At 34.1% G+C, this 21,036-nt stretch overlaps 1 protein-coding gene across 1 annotated transcript; it reads left to right on the top strand.

Annotated features, from left to right (window-relative positions):
* Positions 1-846: 846 nt before the first annotated feature.
* LOC138699291 (uncharacterized) lies at positions 847-19,786 on the top strand. The gene has a single exon (XM_069825207.1). It carries the CDS (start codon positions 1,162-1,164, stop codon positions 2,650-2,652), a length of 1,491 nt encoding a protein of 496 aa, XP_069681308.1. The 5' UTR covers positions 847-1,161; the 3' UTR covers positions 2,653-19,786.
* Positions 19,787-21,036: the final 1,250 nt, after the last annotated feature.

Raw genomic sequence — 21,036 nt, 5'->3', positions numbered from 1 at the left:
ATATTTCATCATCTCATTATTTTTTCTAGACGGGGAGATTGTACATTGCAGTAAATGCAAAATAAATTATGGTATAATCACATAATAATTATGGTGGGTACTGTACTGTACGGTACTTCTGGCAACACTACTGTAATAGATCCATGGCTGAGAACCAGACTGTTCTAAGTCCAACTTTTTATAAGAAAGAAATCTGTGTTTCATTGTATTCCAGTTCTTGTTTGCATATATGAATCGAACAAAATTTGTAAATATTCCTCTCCATAAGGTTGCTATGAAGCTATTCCAAATTGTTTCATGAAGCATTGAATGTCAGGAGCTTAAAATAGCTCTCCTGAAAAAAAAAAAAAAAAAAAAAAAATAGTAAAATGGACTTGGAACAGTCTGGTTCTGGGCCATCGAGATGTTTTTTGTTAGGTTGTTGTTAACTTATTAGAGGCATCCTATCTAGTCTCAGAAATTTTAGTTAGGTGAGTTCAAAATCATTTAACACAAACTGGATAGTTTATACATCCTTCCCTTTGACCATTTTTCTGGCCATTTTGGTAATCATAATCAACTTTAGCTACTGCTCGACACTAGGTATTGGCCTCTATTTGTCTATGGTATTGGCAACAGTTTCTTTGAAGTGTGAATCAGTGTCGCCAAGATAGCAATTTTTCAGCAAGATTTGGGTTTTTTTCCCCATATTGGTTTAGGGGTAAACTTTTTAAATTTATATTATTCATATAGGAATTTAGCATGTATTTTTAACACTCGTAACGGCAAAAAATCTCCTTTTTTTTATTGATAATACAACATAACAATTTTGCGACTTCTGCACTTCTATAGCGGGTTTCCTAGGAATCGTGTTGGCGACACTGATGCGGATTTTGGTGGTTAAGATAATCAGCTGGTCTATACAATTTCTAGCAACGGCTTTTCACACGGTATCAGTGTTTCTAGTCAAGAATGATTTATATGTCTATTAATATTATAGTTAATGTCATTTTATAGTGACCATTAGTTTATAAATTGCAAGGCGGAACAACAAAATCTTCCAAAACGGGAGGATACTACGTCATTATAGAAAAAGTGTATGTATGTGTGTAGTACAGGTTGTAAGTTGGTTCGTTTGTTATTAAAATATATGATTTCGTTGAAAGAAATAATGTGAACTTCATGATGGAGGAAGTAATAATTAATTCGTACGGGTATAAGCACTATCACGAACAATTTATGCAGAATACGAATGGAACAACAGCAACAGAAGTTTTGTTAATAGTGTTGCCTGCTCCATTTGGAATATTTTTGTCAACGTATGTGTCATCGGTTTTATTGTATGCTGCAAAGTCTAGAATTCAATTTCCACCGAAAGTGACAAGATGGCTACCATTCGTAATTGATTTTGTAGTTATTACTGTACCTTTCATTTTGTGTTTTACAGTATATAGTGACGTGCATATTGTGGTTTCTTCAGCCTTTTTTATTTCATTATGTGTTTGTGTAATATACAGTTGTATTCTTAATAGAAATGTATTAACTAAAGACTTTATTAGCGCACTCTTGAGAACTCCAATAAATGAAGAAAGAAGACCTTATGTGACAAATTTTAGAGCAATAATGAATTTGATGACTGCTGTTTGTATCCTTGCTGTAGATTTCAAGATATTTCCTAGGCGACTAGCAAAGACGGAAACATTTGGCTATGGATTGATGGATGTCGGTGTAGGATTATTTATTATAGCAAATGCTATTGTTTCATCAGAGTCTTTAGGCTACAATTTTATGCCAAAAATGTTCACAACCTCTATGTGGAAAGCTTTAAAGGATTGTATACCATTGCTTTTGTTAGGTTTTGCAAGATTTTTTGTGACGAAACAAATAGATTATCAACAACACGTTTCTGAATATGGTGTTCAATGGAATTTTTTTATAACTTTAGCAATTACCAAAATTACAGGTACACTGGTTTCACAAATTATCAGTTTCGATTATTCATTTATGGTATCAGTTATAATACTTGGAATTCACCAATTCTTACTTAGTTCTGGGTTGCAAGATTGGGTTCTAAGTAATGTACCGAGAGAAAACTTTCTAACTGCGAATCGTGAAGGTATTATCTCATCATTAGGATATGTTGCTCTCTATTTTGCTGGAATATGGTTAGGTAGAATGCTAAGGGTGAATTCTTCTAGCTTTCGAAGTAACTTGATGTTAATAGGAAAGCTCATAGTATTCAGTTTTGCATTATGGCTTTTTACGTCATTATGTGAACTTTGGTTTGGTGTATCTCGGCGTCTTGCTAACGCTGGCTATATTATTTGGATCTTAGCATTTAGTATAACGGTGCTTGCAATATTAATGTCGATCGAACTGATAACATTGATGTTGAACAAGATTACGAAAACCAGTTTAAATCTGAAAAATCATCGAAGTCATGAGTTTAGAAATGTTCATATTAATTATGTTCCATTGATTCTAGAAGCCATTAATTATAATGGGTTATTATTTTTTCTTATAGCAAACTTGTTAACTGGTCTAGTCAACATTTGCGTGCATACTTTGATGATGGGTGTACTGCATAGTGCTTGTATAATTTGTGTCTATTGTATCATACTTTGTGCCTCTGCTGTGCTTTTGTATTTGAAAAAGATAAAAGTTAAAATGTGATAGGAAATCATATCCAGTAAACATAATGTATCACATTGTTTAATTATAAACCTATGACAGGATTTACAATCTTAAACGCCCTCAACATTTACTCTCTGTTTTCTGGCCTGTTGCACTAGCCATTTATTCAGCAATTTCTCCAGCATCCATAACACATTTTCTTCTATGCATGGCATTCCACACTGTTCTTTTAGCTCCATCTACTCCATTCATTGCACAGTGTGACATTTGCACTCAGTTTTTTGTTTTAAAACGAAGTTTAATCTAATATACAATGTTTATTTTAACACACCAATAATTGGACTGTCTTCTTCTCAAGAAGAGCAAACACTTCTAACAAATAGATTTAGAAAAATTATAATAAATTTGGTATTCAACTTCAGACCTTGATTATGGATGACATTTTCCTAACGTAGATTTGTGACCTTAAACATTTCAATGAATAACTCTGTGAATTATGTTGAAAGTAGTGAATATCACTATTTTTCCAAAAAGAGCAATTCCAGAAATATGTCATCCCGAGTCTTAAAGTTCACATTTCATTGCAGCACTTAAAATTATAAAAGGGCATTCATTATAGGCCTATATATTTAAAAAATATATTACTCGCTTTTCTTCAATTCCAACATTTAATTAAATGCTGATAAAGATAATAATTAGGTGTGGTTTATGCGAAATATAGTACTGGTGAAAAATTAACGTTTTATTTTTATGAGTTCATTACAGGGTAAGTGAAAGTATAATAAATATAGTACTGTTACCACAACGTGTACAAGACTCATTTAGCTTCCATTAGTTATTTATTTCTTAATTACTTCCAGTTATAGTAGGCTACATAATTTTAACATTCAGTCTGTTCTGTATATTGCTGTACTATGTTACCAGAATTGTAGTAAAAATTTCCTATAAAGCATAATGATGAAAGGTAAAGAAGCAGGATTCTCTGTAAGACAGTTGGGGTAAAGTAGCAGAGTAACTTTGAATAAAATTGTATTTAATCTGATTTTGTTAAATCATGGTAACAGACTGACAAGGTAACAGTCTGACTATTTAATCCTTGGAAACATCAAATTTGCATGTTTGTAGTTTCAATGCAAATCTCATTTACATGCATTGAGAACTTTTATGCAGTGATAAGGAATTTTTGTATAAGATTTTATATATATATGTTTTCTAAAATTGCTGTCACTACTCAAACAAGGAGTCCCATTAACTGTGTTAAAGGTGCATAACTTAAACGTAAGCGAGATACAGTATTGAAAAACATGAGAAAACTGAGTCGAGCTGAAAAGCAAGCAAATTGCGGAAAAAGACTGAAGTAGAAGGGACTTTAAGAGTAAGTCAGAAGAAAAGACGCAGATGCACAAAGAGTTGAAAGAAACCAACAGAGTGTCAGAAGAAAGAGGTTATTGAGGAAGAAGAATAGAGACTAAAAGAAAGAAAAGATATTAAAGAAATTTAATCAAGATAATCTACAATTTCAAAAGAAACATCAACTGGGAGTGGCACATCTGCATCACCTTCTAAAGTATTCTCAACACAGCAATCATATGGGAAGGCAAAAAAACGAGCTTCAATGGGGTTACCTGCATCATTTCGCAAATGACATGCTTTAATTTTTTACTTTTCAGGAAAGGAAGGGCTTAAAGTACAAGGAGAAAGTGTCCCCAAAGCAGAGAGCAGTAGAGCATCGACTAGTAAATTAAAGACTTTTCTACATAAATTATGAAATTTCATGGCAAGCCATAAGATAAATAGAGATTGTGTAACAGTATGAGAAAGTAATGTCAAAGTAATTGTCCAGAAACATTGAAAGTACATTATATTCATGTAAATTTAATATGCAGCTAGATGATAATAAATAAAAATCAATAAAACGTTGTATGATCACATTTATAAAAATCATTAAAAATTTAAAATACAGACATGTTTCGGGGTTGTATGCTACCCCATCTTCACTGTGGGAATGGAGATCGTTGGATATAACCTGATGATTGGTTTTTGCGTCATCTTGTATGACCTGACGTGAACTCGATCATACAACTGTTATATTGTATTTAAAATTTGCAATCATTTTTATAAATGTGATCATACAACTGTTATATTGATTTTTATTAATTATGATATTGAATCAGTGGTCACTGTAAGAATTTTGACCTCGCATTTCTAAATACTGTATACCACTAGAGTTTTAAACACTTCATTGAACAGGTAGTGTATAATTTAGAAAGTGAGGTTTGTATGTCAGGGTAATATTTAAGTTGTCTTGGATTTTTTTTTATTAATACTAGACGGAACTGCACAGAACTGTGCAAGTGGAATGAATGGGTTACTGGTGACCAAGTTCAAAAGGTAGAGAGAAGTGGCACTGTGCAAGATTGTTTGAATTCAGTGAGAGAAAAACTGTCTCAGTTCCTGTACCACATATTCATTAGGGTCAGTCGGGGTATTGATGAGACAATTTTTAACACTTTGACATGTAAAAACCAAAGAATTGACATTACAACATAAGTAAAAATAGTTACAAGTAGCACCTGTAAGAGGGATTCATATTTGGTATGTGATCCTTCTGATATATTCACATAATAATGATAAAATAATTTGTCTGTCTGACAGTTGCCCCAGGATATGGGGCAATATATGAGACAGCATGGGGCAAAAACAAGAATGATGTTATTCTTATGGGAATGAAATATGAACAATCAGTGGGGTAAATGTAAGACTGAGTGTGGAATTTTATAGACATTAATATATTTCAAAGTTTAAAATTACACTTTTAGAGAGCATTATGAATCATTTGAAGAAATTACTTATTTTTTAAAATCAAAGTAGCAACAAATTATTTGACTTAGGAAAGTTAGAACAGTGTTCCGCAACCGATCTGATGTGGCACACTGGTGTGCCTCCACAAGATGAAAGGTGTGACATGAACTTTTACCTTTTATTGTAGCTAAGAAATTAATAAAATAAAATTAAAATTAAAGTAATAAAATTGTCTATTTTAAGTAAGATGGTACTTGTTTATTCTTTATTATATGCCGCGAATTTTATGTCGTTAAAGAAATTAAGTATAATTTATTTACTCAACATTGTTATTGTATCACAGTCTAGTATATACAGTCACGAAGCTCAATATGTAATAAATATGCATCCATAGATAGTTGCTAACACTAGGGTCGCTACTATCGCCTCATTAGAGACAATGCAAAATAGTACCTGCACAGTCTATTGTTCCTAGTAAAAAGGTAAAGGTATCCCCGTCACATGCCATGAAGGCACTTGGGGGGGGGGGGGCATAGAGGTAGAGCGCCATGCTTTCCATGACCTCGGCACTAGAATGAGGTGGTGTGGTCAGCACCACGCTCTGACCACCTTTTACCCCCAGGAAAGACCCGGTACTCAATTTTATAGGAGACTGAGTGAACCTCGGGGCCATTCTGAAAGTTTGACAACAAGAAAAATCCCGCCACCTCTCGGGATCGAACCCCGGACCTTCCAGTCCGCAGCCAGCTGCTCTACCAACTGAGCTACCCGACCACTAGTACCCTCATAAACTCAAGCTTCGTGATTGTATATACTAGGCTGTGGTATCGTTGTTTGCTTATTGATATATTAATTTTTGTATTCTCACCTCTACCGTTGCGCCGGCTATGGTACGGTTTCTTTGTAGCACTTACCGTATGTTTTGTGTACCATACCCAGACCTTTCAGAACCTGCCACTTTGTCAAAAGCTGGGAGCATGACTAACCTGACTAGAAACTGTCGCCAGGTTTGAAGTTTCTCATTTCTTATAATAACTGACAGCTTCACAATCTTAAGATCTTGTTATAATAACCGACAATAACTGATCCCTCGCTGACATTTTTAAAAACATTTACAATTTTCGCAGACAGTATGTCTGAGTTACTAAACTCTCTTAATGTCACATACAGGTTCAATAAAACGTGTCAGATTACCCTTAGCAGAGGATTTTTCAAGAAATGTTTCTGCATGATTTTTCCAAGTTTGGAATTTTGCTAGAAGCAGCGTGAGAAAAAATTTTGACAAATAGGATTGGTCATTTGGATGGCCAATCACAAGACACCAATTATTTCATGTCTCAAAGCAACAATAGTTACAATTATTTCAGTTCTATCACAGTTATGCACTGAAGTGGTCATGAAATTGTGATTGTTAGACAGTTTTACTATTTTCTATTACTATTAAACTATTGTATACTTATGAGATGGACAAGTTCCTTATACGGAGTGTTTTGTCCATGAGTGCAAGTAGTGCAACCATTGAGCCCGAAAAAAAGAAACAAAAAATAGTTCACAGGCAATATAGTGATGATTATTTATCTTATGGGTTTTCTTGATGTGGTGACAAAACATGCCCAATCCCCGAATGTGTTGTGTGTGGTGAAAAACTCAGTAATGCTGCTTTGGTTCCCAGTAAATTGAAATGACATTTGTTAATGAAACATTCCTTTCTATTAAGCAAAGATGTGAATTATTTTCGTCGGTTGTTGGAACAAAATAAAAAACAAGTGATGCTCATGACGACATCGGTACACATTTTGTGAAAAGTACAGGAAGCTAGCTATGAGGTAATTTTTTACAATTCATGTTGGGAATAGTCAGCTAAGCCTCGTGTTAATAACATATATCAAAATATAATTAATTATTTATTCCGTCTTATGGCTTACACATTGAATTACATATGAAAGGAAAACAGTGATGGGTTACATCATATTTAGTCTTAATACTAATGTTTTCGCCCTTTGTAGGGCATCTTCAGGTACGAGATATAACAAAATATCATCTAAAATCAATTACAAAACATGCTTTACATTTGGAAATGACATGACTAGAGTAAATATGACATAGTAACAATATTAATCATCCACAGCAACATTAAAATATCCTGTCAAAATATTAAAAACAAATTTAAAACGATGTGAATTTGCATAGCTGTGAAGTAAAACTGAATACGTGATATTGGCATACAAAGTAGATCTCCATACATGGTGTCCTAAATATATTGTGTTGTTGCCAATAACTTGTTGAAAGTAAATAGAGAAGCATACAGATAGTGGAAAACAATGTGGTGATCACAATAAAATCAATGAAATGCTAGAAATATAAAAACCTGATATTATTAAATGTGGAGTCATAAAAGCGTACATAACTAATTTCATGGAGCGAGTAAAATTCTTGTTAAGTGTTCTGTGCTCTCGTATCTGAAAAACAAACTATATCTATGATAGGTAAAATAGAGAATATTTAGAAATGCCATGTGAAGGTATGAAATTACTTACAACATCATGCAAGTCTAATCACCATACACGGGTTGTTGAACTGTGGGGATGTGTTTTTTGTACACGTAATCAGTCTAATGGAATATATTGCAATCCGGTGACAAATTGTCGAGTATTCATTCTGATCTGCAACACACGTTTTTATATTATAAAATGAAAAATTTTGACAAGGAGTCAAAAAGAATATCTAAAGTTTACTTACGTACAGGGCGGAACTATATGTAGTTGTAGACTTGGGTGTTTACTTTCAACTGACCAAGTGTAACGTGTTATGATGGTTCGTGTATCCGCAGAGTAATCTAAAGGGATGAAAGAGGGAACTATGTTTTTGAAGGGTGTACAAAGGATTGTGATTGTGAATCAGATTTTCATTGATTATAGTGCCTTGTTGTAATTTTTGTTTGGTGATATAAAATTCTTCCGCACTATTTCACATCGGAGCATGTATTTAAAATTTTGAAGGTGTCTTTTCCAAACCCTAATTCATGTCCTGTGTCCATTAAGTGGACGGCATATTTAGATTTTCTACGGTTGTTCTTAAAGTCTGACACATGTTCACTGTACCTAATTTTTAAATTCCTACGGGTGTGACCTATGTATTTATTTTTGCATGTTATGCATAGTTTGGAGATTTTTGAAGGGATTAACATTTTGGTGTGGCATGTTGAGTCTAGGCCCGTCTTGGGTGTGCCATGAGTAGAAAAAGGTTGTGGAACACTGAGTTAGAACATTAATTCAATTGAGATACCATAATAATAAAAAAGTTGTCTTAAGTGTCTTCTATCTGTAACTTTTTGTTAAAAAAAAAATTGGACCATTCATACAGGTAATATTAATGGTAATGTAACTGATGGTTTATCTGCAGACTGTTTCTTTTATTATTGAGACCTTCTGATCTTAGTAAACACACAACAGTTTCGTTTTAAATTTGTAAAAGGATCAAATACATCAATAGGGGAAGGAAACTGATATTTTCCCTCTATGTCCACTAGTAACAATTGTTGGTGTCATTTATGTCACTCTCAGTGGGCACAAACAAAGTTTTGCATCATTTTGACACTTCATTGCCATCACTTTGGTTTCATCATCATCTATCACTGACTGAACAATGCAAGCATATCTATACACACGTCGCTTTCCTGGGAATGTGGCTCAAATAAAGTCCCCTTCTGCAATAATTTTCTCTTTAGGAACTTCAACTTACAACCAAGTTTATATGCCGATAATAGTCATAATAGTTTTTATTTGGCTTATGTTACAATGATATTGTTATTAATACTGCATTGGTATATCCTTTAAGTTGTCTAAAGTTCTTGCCCTAATAATGAGTACATTAGGATAAGTTTATGAAAATATATACGGTAGGCCTACTTTATTTTATTGTGAAACACCGTCACTAAGCCTCTGTAACAATGAGAATAAAAATATTTCAATATACGGTATAAGGAAAGAGAACATATGTAAGGCTTATTCTCAACTAGCTGTACCCGTGCGCTCCGCTGCACCCGTTAGGTATAAATATAAAGTAATTACATAATTAAAATAGGACATTTGATCCAGGGAACATTCGTGTTTGATAGAAGGATAAATCGTGTAATATGTTACTTAATTTAAATTGCATCCAAATAATTAAAATGCGATTATTTTGGTCCAGAGACCACTCATTGGTGCAATTCCTTTAACATGTTTCTAATTTTTATTACATGCAACCATAATTTAATGAACATTGACATCATTTAGATTTAATGTGTATACTTTATTTTACTTGTTATAGGTTTCCATTGAATTATGGTAATAACTTAATTTTAACTCTTGTTATCTACGTATTCAGTAAATGGTGTTTGGCCCACTATGGTTCTAAACCCTTCAAATAACTTAAATTATATTATACAGAGTGAGTCAGAACTTTCTCTGCACTAGTGGAATAAGCGAGAGCGCGCTAGATCCGCAGAATGGAGTGGTACCACTGGCTACGCTAGTGGAATAAACGAGAGCGCGCTAGGTACGGAGAATGAATATAAAATCATTATGAAGCGACAAATACTAAATATGGCAATAATATTGAAATTCCAAAACACTTACCTACTCTACAGAAGATGTTGAAAATGTCGTCCATTTTCTTGTAGACATAGGCCTACCCATTTCACCTTATTTTCAAAAACCTTGTTCAAAGTTTCCTTCGTCACTGAATTGAAAAAGTTTGTTATTACATATTTTAATTCATCGATCGTGATAGGATTAGACTGGTACACTTTAGGTTTAGCTGCTCCCCAAAAGAAATAATCAGGAGGCGTTAGTTGGGGGATCTCAGCGGCCACAATTCTTGTGAAATTATTATTCCGTCGAAAACCTCTTCTCACAATTGCAGAGATCTGTTATGTGTATGAGCTGTGACACTGTCTTGTTGAAAGAAACAGACATTTAATTAAATTTCATTTAATTGTCCAGTAAAAGGAAACAATATGTCTGAGCAATAAACTTCAGAGTTTACTTTGTCTTTAAAAAACTTGTCCTATAGGCCTAATCCATGCTCGTGATATGGCACACCATACCCCAAATTTCTGGGAGTGCAATGGTTTTTCATGTATTGCATAATGATTTTCGCAGGACCAGATCCGTGTATTCTGGGAATTTACGTAACCTGAAAGAAAAGTTCATGCACGACCGATACCTTGTACGACTGTAATCCTAGTTCATTCTTTAATGTTCTACACGCACTGGAATAAGATATGTAAGTTTGCTGTGGCAATTTTCTAACTGATTTGTTAAGGCTTTTTATCATTCGATTGGAAAACTATAACAGTTTTTCTTCTGTTAAAACTGTGGGTTTACCACACAATGGGGCCTATCTGGCGAAATTTATTTGCCAGATCGCACACTGTATCTCGATGAGGTAAATAAGAGCTTGGGAAACGTTCTCTAAATTTCTGTTTCACTTTTTTAGTGTATTTGTCACCTTCTCGAAGCACTTATTCCACTAAAAAAGCTCATTCTTCAAATGAAAACATTTTACGGAATGAATGCACTTGTTGGCTGTAGGGTTTGTGTATAACCTTGGCGAGGTGTGCCGGTATTGTTTGTGTGGCTACCCCCTAAGGCAAGGGAGAAATACCAACCTACACCAGGATTTAAGTGTATCTGCCACTGCGGAGAAAGTTCTGACTCTCTCTGTATAATATTACATTACATATATTATATTATATTACATTACATTACATTATATTATATCAGAAGTTACTGTAATAACATTATAGCATTATGTCCATCTAGAGAAACTACACTTTCTAATGGTGAAATAATAATTAATTATACAAATCGGTTAATTTAGCTTCCGATATTACTTCATACAAACACAGAAACATTCTCTGTAGGCTGTCTTTCATAGCTTTCGATTGTTGCTGTCCAAGGCCTCTTATAGACGAAGTCATTTGTTTTTTATTTCATTATACGGTCTTAGATGGCAGTTATTTTAATTTAAAAACTCATTTATCTCATTAAATATCAGTCCTATCAAAATTTTTCAAGGAATAAAACTTATCGAAAATTATTTTTAAAGAAACTTTTGTTATGTAACTTTTTCACAAAAATCAATAATAAGCAAGATATTTCGATTTATTTAATTCAGGCCCCCTTATAACCCCCCCCCCTTTTAAATAATGTATTTTGAATGTCATATAGCCTAAAATCTAAGTTACAAGGAACATAATTTATATTCCAATTTTCATCAAAATCCGTTCATCCATTATCACGTGAAAAGGTAACAAACATACAGACAGACAGACATACAAACAAAAATTTCAAAAAAGCGATTTTCGGTTTCAGGGTGGTTAATTATATATGTTAGAACCAATTATTTTTGGAAAATCGAAAATTACCAGAAAAATTTCGGCTACAGATTTATTATTAATATAGATGTTATCAGAATATTATGAAATAGAAGTTTTACACTCAACATTGAAGTTAAATTTCTCAGCATGATTTCTAAAGTTCAATAAATTAAGTCTAAAACTAGAGGATTCATCAAGTCCTTTCATTCAGTAAGTATGGGAAGAGCTTTCTTAATTCAGAACTTGAGGTTGGGGTAATAATAGCTGGTTGTGAACTGAAACTTATATTTTGAAAGTTCTGCAAAAAAAAAAAAAGTTAAATGGGAATTACAAATACAATTTACAGAATATATACAATATAATGCAAAAAAATAACTAACAAGAAAAAATGTACCTATAACTACAAAATGTGTTAGGCCTAGTTCTTTATAAAATACCAATTTTTAGGCATGTGAGTCTAGACAGCTTTGTTAGGATGAAAAATAGGCCTACTTTCATAATCAAGATATCATATAGCATAGAACAGAACAAGTAGATCAACACATTTTACTTAGTACTCAAAATTCTCCTTAAATTTCTACATCACCTCTCAAATGTAGGATCTAATAGTGGAGAATATTTAGTGAATAGCAAGAAGGCTATAGGTACCATACTCAAATTTGTTCATTATTATCATAATGATTTGTAATTTTCTTTCAGAACACAAATACGAGTATCTTACTTTCAGTATTAATACATTGATGTAATACAAAGACTTCTTAAATGTTAAAGGAATGCATACTGTACCATATTGATGACATTTATTTTGCACACTAATATAATGAGTTTGTTTTGATATACTCATTTAAGGTGACTAGATCAGTGTAATGATCGAGACCGAGCTGATTTTTTTGCCTTTCACAATATTAGCGAAGTTGCACTTCAATTTATTATTCACTACATTTATTGTAATCCATAGAACTTACATTAGCACTGAAGCTTTAAAATGTAGAACAACTCAAGAGTTACACAATTTTTTGGCGAGATGAGCTGAGGCCGAGGATTGAACATAGATTATCTGAAATTTGCTTTAAGATTAGTAAAAAAAAAAAACCTTGGGGGGAGGGGGATAAAAACCAACCAGGTAATCAGTCCAAGCCCGAGTGCAACTCCAGATCAGGAGACAAGTGAGACTACCAATTGAGCGAGAGTGGAGGGCTCTATAAAAATATGCAATTTATAACAAACAGATTAATTCGATTTACATGCATATAAAATTCATCACTTGAGTTACAAACAAATATACAATGTAGTGATATGCAATGCACTATACATACCTTACTATTAAATATTTTATCCATAACTGGTATCGAAACTGGTCTTAATTTCATTGTTCTTAGCGACCTAAACAATGGCTTTATTCACAGCACTGCTGTGAATTAAAAACTTTTTCACATTAGCAACCATCAAATCCATACATTCATTAATTTATAACTTCTTCACAAACAACACATTACGAAGAAAAGGCATACAATGTAAAATTGAATTTAGATACCAGTAATGGATAAAATATTGCATAGCACACAAGAGTGAACAGATGTACGCACTCGTGGAAATTATTGCCTAAGGCATAAAATCCAATTTTACACTCTTATACTATAAATTACTATTAAATCAATGAAGGAAACCTGCGTTAACCTAACTTATTCTAAACTCTCCAAATAAATAAAGTAATTACAATATTATTATCATATTCTACATGTAATTCCTTATCATATTAAGTATGTTTTAATTATTGTCAGACATAATGTTCAAACAATATCTCATATATTTGCTCCAAAATGGTAAATGTTAAATTTAAAAATGGTTAAGGGTCTTAAAACTCTACTGCTTGTCTATTCCTCTTGTGTAACATAGTCTCTGTTGAAATATTCTTTAAATCTGTCTCTAATTTCTCGTGAGCAACGACTTGAGGCATTTACATTTGTTTCTGTGTTGCTCTGTATCTCACTGGTTAGGTTCACAAAGGCTTCTGGAGGTGGCAAAAGTTCATCACACACTTCCCCATCTCTGTCCAATATCATGTTATCTAGAACACAGGTAGCCTTTTTATTATTTTGTCTACATTCTCAGGTTTAACTGATGTAGGTGTATGAAAAATTCTACATTTGGAAGCCAATAGCCCAAAGGCACACTCTACACTGCTTCTTGCATGTGACAATCGAAAGTTGAATATTCTCTTGTCATGAGTGAGGCCCCGCCTTGGATATGGTTTCATTAGATTAGGCAGTAATCTAAATGCCTCGTCGGCCACTATCACATGAGGCATAGTTGGTCCTCCAGTGTACAGTGGCTTATCATCTGGAAAGCCTATCTGTTTATTAATTATTTTCTATCCAAATGCAGAACTTGCAAATACTCCACCATCACTGTTCCTCCCATATGATCCAACGTCAATGACGTTGAAATGTAGATCTGCAGACACAAGTACCATGAGGATAATGGATGTCTACATCTTGTAGTTAAAATATAAAGATCCACTGTTGTCTGGCTTTTGCGTCCTCACATGCTTCCCATCTAATGCACCCACACAATTAGGAAACTGCTTCTGTTTCAAATTTGTGTGCAATGGTAGCCCAGTCTTCTTTATTTGGGAATGCCAAGAATTCTGGCTGCAGTGATGAATAGATGGCATCACATATTTCAGGGATAAATCCGCTGATAGTATTATGTGCCAACCTAAATCTGTATGATGCAGACATATAAGAGTCACCAGTAGCCAGGAACCTTTAAAATAAATATGTTCATTGTTAATTGTGGCACATTAAAAGTGAGGAATTAACATTAAGATAGATTGATAAGAGATGTGTTCATGTACTTAATTAGGACAGTTGTCTTGATTCTGTTCTCTGGTCCAGGTGAATGTATTTGAATACCGAATAATTGTATTAAGTCGAATTTTAGCTTGAATAGAATGAAGGTAAGTCATTTCTTGAATTTGTGCTGCTAACTGTTTACTAATTGAATCATGAATTGCAGAGTAAATTTTTAGGAGATACAAAAAAGTGATTATCTTCAAGTGTTTAGTATTTTGAAGTGATTATTTTTATTAAAGCATAATAATAAATTCTAGTGTATGACATACATGAACTTCGGTTATTTTCTTTACTGTTTTCTGGAAAAAAAATGTGAATTGCCTGAACATGTGGAATTTCAGGATTTCACTACCAATAACAATCATTCTATTTCTTGAAAACAATTTTTAGGTGAAGAAGACAGAGAAGGCCAGTCTTTTATGTTGTTAAAAAATTTTAAATATATATTTAAGCCAAGACATTGAAAAAAGTACACAAACATACAAAATTGTATGAATAGCACTTGTAATTCTTCAAATTCCTGTAAATCTATAAAAAAGAAAGAAAAGCAAACTGATTTTTTTTAAATACTGGTACTAAAAAATTCCACATGCCCTAAACTTGCGGTCTTACTGCAATGCACTGTGACTTATTGCCACTATGAAATGTACACTGAGCACTGGACGTGTGGGGTTCCTGCAGCCCTCAATGGCCTATGTATGAACATTACAACGATATGAATAACTGAATTTGAGACAAACTGACTTGTTGGGTCTCTGCACTTCACAGTTCAATATATCAACAAAGAATAATTGAACCCTGTATTAAAATATAGAAAACCGAAGGTGCTTATAAAGTAAATTCGTCCTGGGCAGTTTATTTTAATGCAATAAGAATAGACTTAAGTTATTTTTTTAATTTGCTGTGAAACAAGTAACAGCAACCATGACTATTTCTATTACTTAAAACAAAATCGTCAAGAATACATGGACACATCTATCAATTTATCAATATTAATGTAAATAAATATGTCCATTGTTAATTATTGTGCATTAACAGTTATGGTAGTTATCAATATTAATCAAATGTTATATATTTTGTTGCTGTATTATTTCAAAATGCTACTCCACATATCAAATTGCACTCACTGTGTGTGAGGTTGGTTATATTAGGTCTTTGATAGGTTAGAGTAGCTTATAGTTTAGGTTAGATTAGTTTAGTTTAATCTTAATTTGTCCGAATTTATTTACAATGTAAGCCATATAGCCTAATGCTACGAAATTTATTACTAACATTACTTTCCACAAAATGGCATGAATACATTTCGTTATGTCAATACTGAATGCCACTTTCAAACCTCCAATTAAAAAAAAAAACATTTAAATGTTTACCTCAAAGTTACAGTCAGTCTTTCTTCAAAACTTATGCTTTTCCTGAAATTTGTGTGCCCAATATCTATTAGTGGCCTCACTTTCTCTATTAACTCCTTGTATGTATTAATGGACATGCAATAATAATTCTTAAATTTTTCTTCTTCATCCCACAACGAAGGTACAAGCTGGTGGAACTCTCCCAAGCTCTCACATTTAAGAAATATTTCTCTTGTCCACTGCGATCGTCTACTTTTTTTTTTCTCTTCAAATATCCATGTATGAAAACAATATCTTCACCTGAGCTATCGCTATTTATTTTCCCGCTTCACAATATGATTATTCTACTGTTTACGTTTGAACAATCTCTGTCGATCGATATTCAGTGTGACATGGAAAACAAATTCAGTCGATACCTCTACATGGCAGTTGGTTGCTCTTTGTCGATTGATGCTCTATGTGACAGGGCACTAACGGTAAAACTTCGCATCATAAGATATCCCTATTGAATCTGGCCATTGGAACAATACTCAGATTACAGTATTTACAATACTGCTGTCACTTGATTTTTTAATTAATGCTAGGAAACATCGAAATTATCTTTTGCCCTCTTGTCTAACTGCCTTGAACATGACAATTTGCAGTGCATGTATATTTGTCTTCTTTTGTTTAAAAGTTGGAGGAACAAACAGGCATAAAATCCTTCACAGAAGTCAAGAGAATGGTATGAATGTCAGTTGTCACGACTTTTTTACTTTTCTTATAACAGGGAAAAAGAAACGAGAATTCAACTGTGTGAAGTGTCTGTAGTTGACAACAATTTTGTTAAACCACTTCTAGATGAAAGGTGGTATAGTATTCATGAAGTACCATGTTTTGGGCAAATATGTAACAGAATATTCGAAGTTTATTGATAGCATTGACAAGGCTGTACTTTACTTTAAAGATAATTGAGTGCCTGCACACTGATAACAGCTCTGTCCAGCAGTTTGTAACTGAAAAATATTATTCAGTCTATTATGATGAACAATTCTATAGTGATCACATTATTTCAGTGGATGGGGACAGAGTCAAAATTAAACTTCTCCATCAATCTGACAGTGATTTCTTATGGCCTAAACCAGATGATAAAGATACAGTTGAGAAAAGGTTTGTTTTTCACAGACAAATTCATCTTAAGTATCAGACCCATTTCAAGTAAAAGAGCTTTCACAGATAAGTTTAAATGTATCAAGAAAACTTTGTAAAAGCAGTAAATATGCCACTAGAAAATGACAATTTTGTTGAGTCTTCCAGATTTGAACAACAGGATGTGCAATACTGCTGAATAACATATGTATTCAGAGCACGTCAGTCTGCTACTTCGACATCTTTCCAATCTCACTGGACAGTACCATTATTTATTGATATTTCAAATATACGAACTAGATAGGGAATCATGGCTTCCACTCCCAATTTTAACATGTCTCCGGCGATACCATCAGGTCCTACTGATTTATGAGTTTTCAATTTAGAGATTCTTCTCCTTATGTCCCTAGGCTTGATAGAAAACTGACCCGTATTTTCCACAGAAGCTAAGTTAGGTATTATTGCCCTCATCCCAAAAACAGTGGCATAATAGGAATGTAGTTTTTCTGCTTTTTCTCTGTCCTTTACAATGAATTCATTGAGGTCATCCTTTAAAGGGAGGCTCGAATAGTTTTCCTTGCGTCGTCTCTTCACATATTTATAAAATTCCCCCCACCCATTTTGTTCACCTTTGAAAAGTTTAAGTAATTTTCCTGTGCTATCTTCTTCGCATTAAGGAGTTCTTTCGATAGTTGTGAGAATTTTGTTTGTTTTACAACGCTTTCCTTGCGCTGGCTGTAGGATTTCCTTAGTTTTCTTTTAAGTTTCCGTATGTAATTATTATAATATTCCGGATCGGGATTGTTTGATAAACGTTTAACCGGGATAAATTTCTGTATTCCTGTTAATATAATCTGCTTGAACTCCGCCCAGCATTCTTCTATACTACTGCCCTTTACTACCCATGATGAGTACTTTTCTCTAAGATAATTTTGGAAGCCTTCTCTGTCCGCTTTGTTATATTGCAAGATATTTTTGTTCTTTGTTCCGCTTTGCTTGTACTTAGCATTCCATAATATTTCAAGAATTACCGCATCGTGGTCACTAATACCTGGAATCACTTCAATACCTGCGACTATTTCTGAGGGTCTTAAAAGAAATATGTCTAGTAAGGAATCTCCCCTTGTCGCCCTATCTGTTACTTGTATTAAGTTGTGTTTCCAGATAAGTGCGTTTACTAATGACTGGGCTTGACCCATCCCTCCCTCTATTGTACCCTACCAGTTTACCTGGGGTAAGTTTAGGTCCCCCGCGACGATAACATATTGGCCGCGAATGTGTCTGTTTTCCAACATATCTCTTATTTTACACAGTACGTTCAAGCCTTCTTTTGGAGCCTTGTATAAACCGATGATGTGTAATATTTTTCGTGAATAATCATCCGCTATGTCTACACCCAACATTTCAAACTCCGAGTCCTTAAAATTTTCAGCGCTCTGCAGACACTCTTTTACACATATAAAAACTCCTCCCCCTGTTCCTACACTGTCGTTTCTAAATATTTCTGAGTCTGTTACTTCGCTGGAAAGCCATGATTCCGTTCCTATTATGACGTCAGGATTATGCGAATCTACTAGGTTCCAGAATTCAACTGATTTATTATAAATACTTCTACAATTGACCTGCAGCACTACTAAAGACTTACCATTACATGACATAATATTTCTGATCCCTGTTGTTTCCGCTGTGGCCGCCGCTACCACTTCCATCTCTCCTGTTGCCCCTGCCGTCGTCGCTTCCTCCGCCATTGTAATTGTACTCATACATTACTATTTGCCGCCGTCATTCCCGGTCGTTGCTCCTCTCCGTTGTCGCCACCCTCGAGAACAGCGATCCTAGTCCTGTCGCTCCTCTTCAATTCAGATGGATTCTGTCACGTCCCAGGTCCCCGTCACCGATCCACGAATTTGGGTCCACAAATGTTGCTCCCGTTCTATCTGCCACCCAGTCGAATGCCTCATTGAGTCGCCCAATTCGAGTCCAATGAAAATCTCGTCGCCGCACTATACCGCTGATAATTATCTTTGCCTGGAGGTACAGCTCCTTCGTCCTTACTGCCAGTCGTACATATCTCCCATAACGTACTCAAATCGTCGCCTCAGGTCATTGGTCCCCACATGTAATATTACAGTTTTCTTGTCCCTTTCTCCTGTTGCTCCAATTTGTGTTTCACTTCTTCGACTCGTATCCCCGGGTAGCACAGCACGGGTGTGACAAGTGCAACAAGGTGTTGAATTAAGTGTGTAATATTTAGGAAAAAATTCTTCATTATACAGCAGAACCTAGGCACTTTAAGTCAGAAATAGGTTTTGAAACTATGTATTTTTTAGTTAGGTACCAGGTTACATATTGCAAATCATAGCCTAAAATGGTAGGCCTAGTGCTTTATACAGCACTAGTAAACAGTTAACATCAATAGGTCCTACTTAACTGATTTGCTTAAAAAGAAGTTATTTATTAACTAGGAAAATAAAACAAAAATAATATTTAGTCAACAATTGTTGGGATTTGTTAACGAAGTAATGAATCTTGAACCTTAAAAGTTGGTCATTCAACTCAGTAATGACATCTTCGAATAAGGCTTCCACTTCTCTAAGTTTCGGCCGATTGTCTACTTCATTTCACTGTCTGTAAGCAGGATTGGCAAAAAAAAAAAAAAAAAAAAACATTATAAATTCTTGGCAATAAAACCATTAACTTGCTTACTGTGCAACATTTCCGTACCACAGTGGATTTAGAGGAAAGGGCTGGACATATTATTCTGAGCCATTTCTTTCTGAAGACTGCACAGTGAACAAAGTGGTGGAGAAAAAATTCCGATTTTGTTAAAGTGTTTTGATGAACAGTTAAGCCCTGTGAGTAATTTGAAAGGATGCAACTGCATTTTGCCTTGCATACTCAGGAATTATGTTTTGTACATTGAGATTCTCCCATCTTTTATTATTTGAAATTTCGTGGATATGATACATCGTGATATTTTGAGTTGATTAATCTTTTAACTGTTGAAAATGATAAAGTTGACATGTTTTTTTTTTTTTTTTTTTTTTAACACGTTATACATGCCTGTTATGGGAAATGTCTGTTATTATTCGGTTGAGAAGCTTTTATCATCCAGTTTGCTGTCAAAAAATCTGAAAGTTAGAATTTATAAAACAGTTATAATACCGGTTGTTCTTTATGGTTGTGAAACTTGGATGCTCACTTTGAGAGAGGAACATAGGTTAAGGGTGTTTGAGAATAAGGTGCTTAGGAAAATATTTGGGGCTAAGAGGGATGAAGTTACAGGAGAATGGAGAAAGTTACACAACACAGAACTGGACACATTGTATTCTTCACCTGACATAATTAGGAACATAAAATCCAGACGTTTGAGATGGGCAGGGCATGTAGCACGTATGGGCGAATCGAGAAATGCATATAGAGTGTTAGTTGGGAGGCCGGAGGGAAAAAGACCTTTGGGAAGGCCGAGACGTAGATGGGAGGATAATATTAAAATGGATTTGAGGGAGGTGGGATATGATGATAGAGAATGGATTAATCTTGCTCAGGATAGGGACCAATGGCGGGCTTATGTGAGGGCGGCAATGAACCTTCGGGTTCCTTAAAGGCCAGTAAGTAAGTAAGTATACATAGGGTTCTCGGATGGGCATTGTAAAAATTAGCGACATACCTGATTGTTTTAAAGAAAAATTAAGGAAACTGGCATTTTAGACATTTTAAATGTTATTGCACTGTTTATTAAACTAAATAAAGGTTATTCGTAAAATTAATATCCTACTAACTGAAAAAAAAAAAATGAAACTTAATGGTGAGTTTCATAAAAAAAGAATATTGTATTTTTTAAATTTACCTGAGTTTGAATGCTTATATATCTGAAGATCAAGCATCTATTAACAGTTGGGAGGGGGGGGGAGGAAGTTTTCTT

Source organism: Periplaneta americana, chromosome 1 (assembly GCF_040183065.1).
Source record: "Periplaneta americana isolate PAMFEO1 chromosome 1, P.americana_PAMFEO1_priV1, whole genome shotgun sequence".
NCBI lineage: Eukaryota > Metazoa > Arthropoda > Insecta > Blattodea > Blattidae > Periplaneta > Periplaneta americana.
Note: the sequence above shows the minus strand (reverse complement) of the source record. Positions and strands in the feature narration are given on the sequence as shown.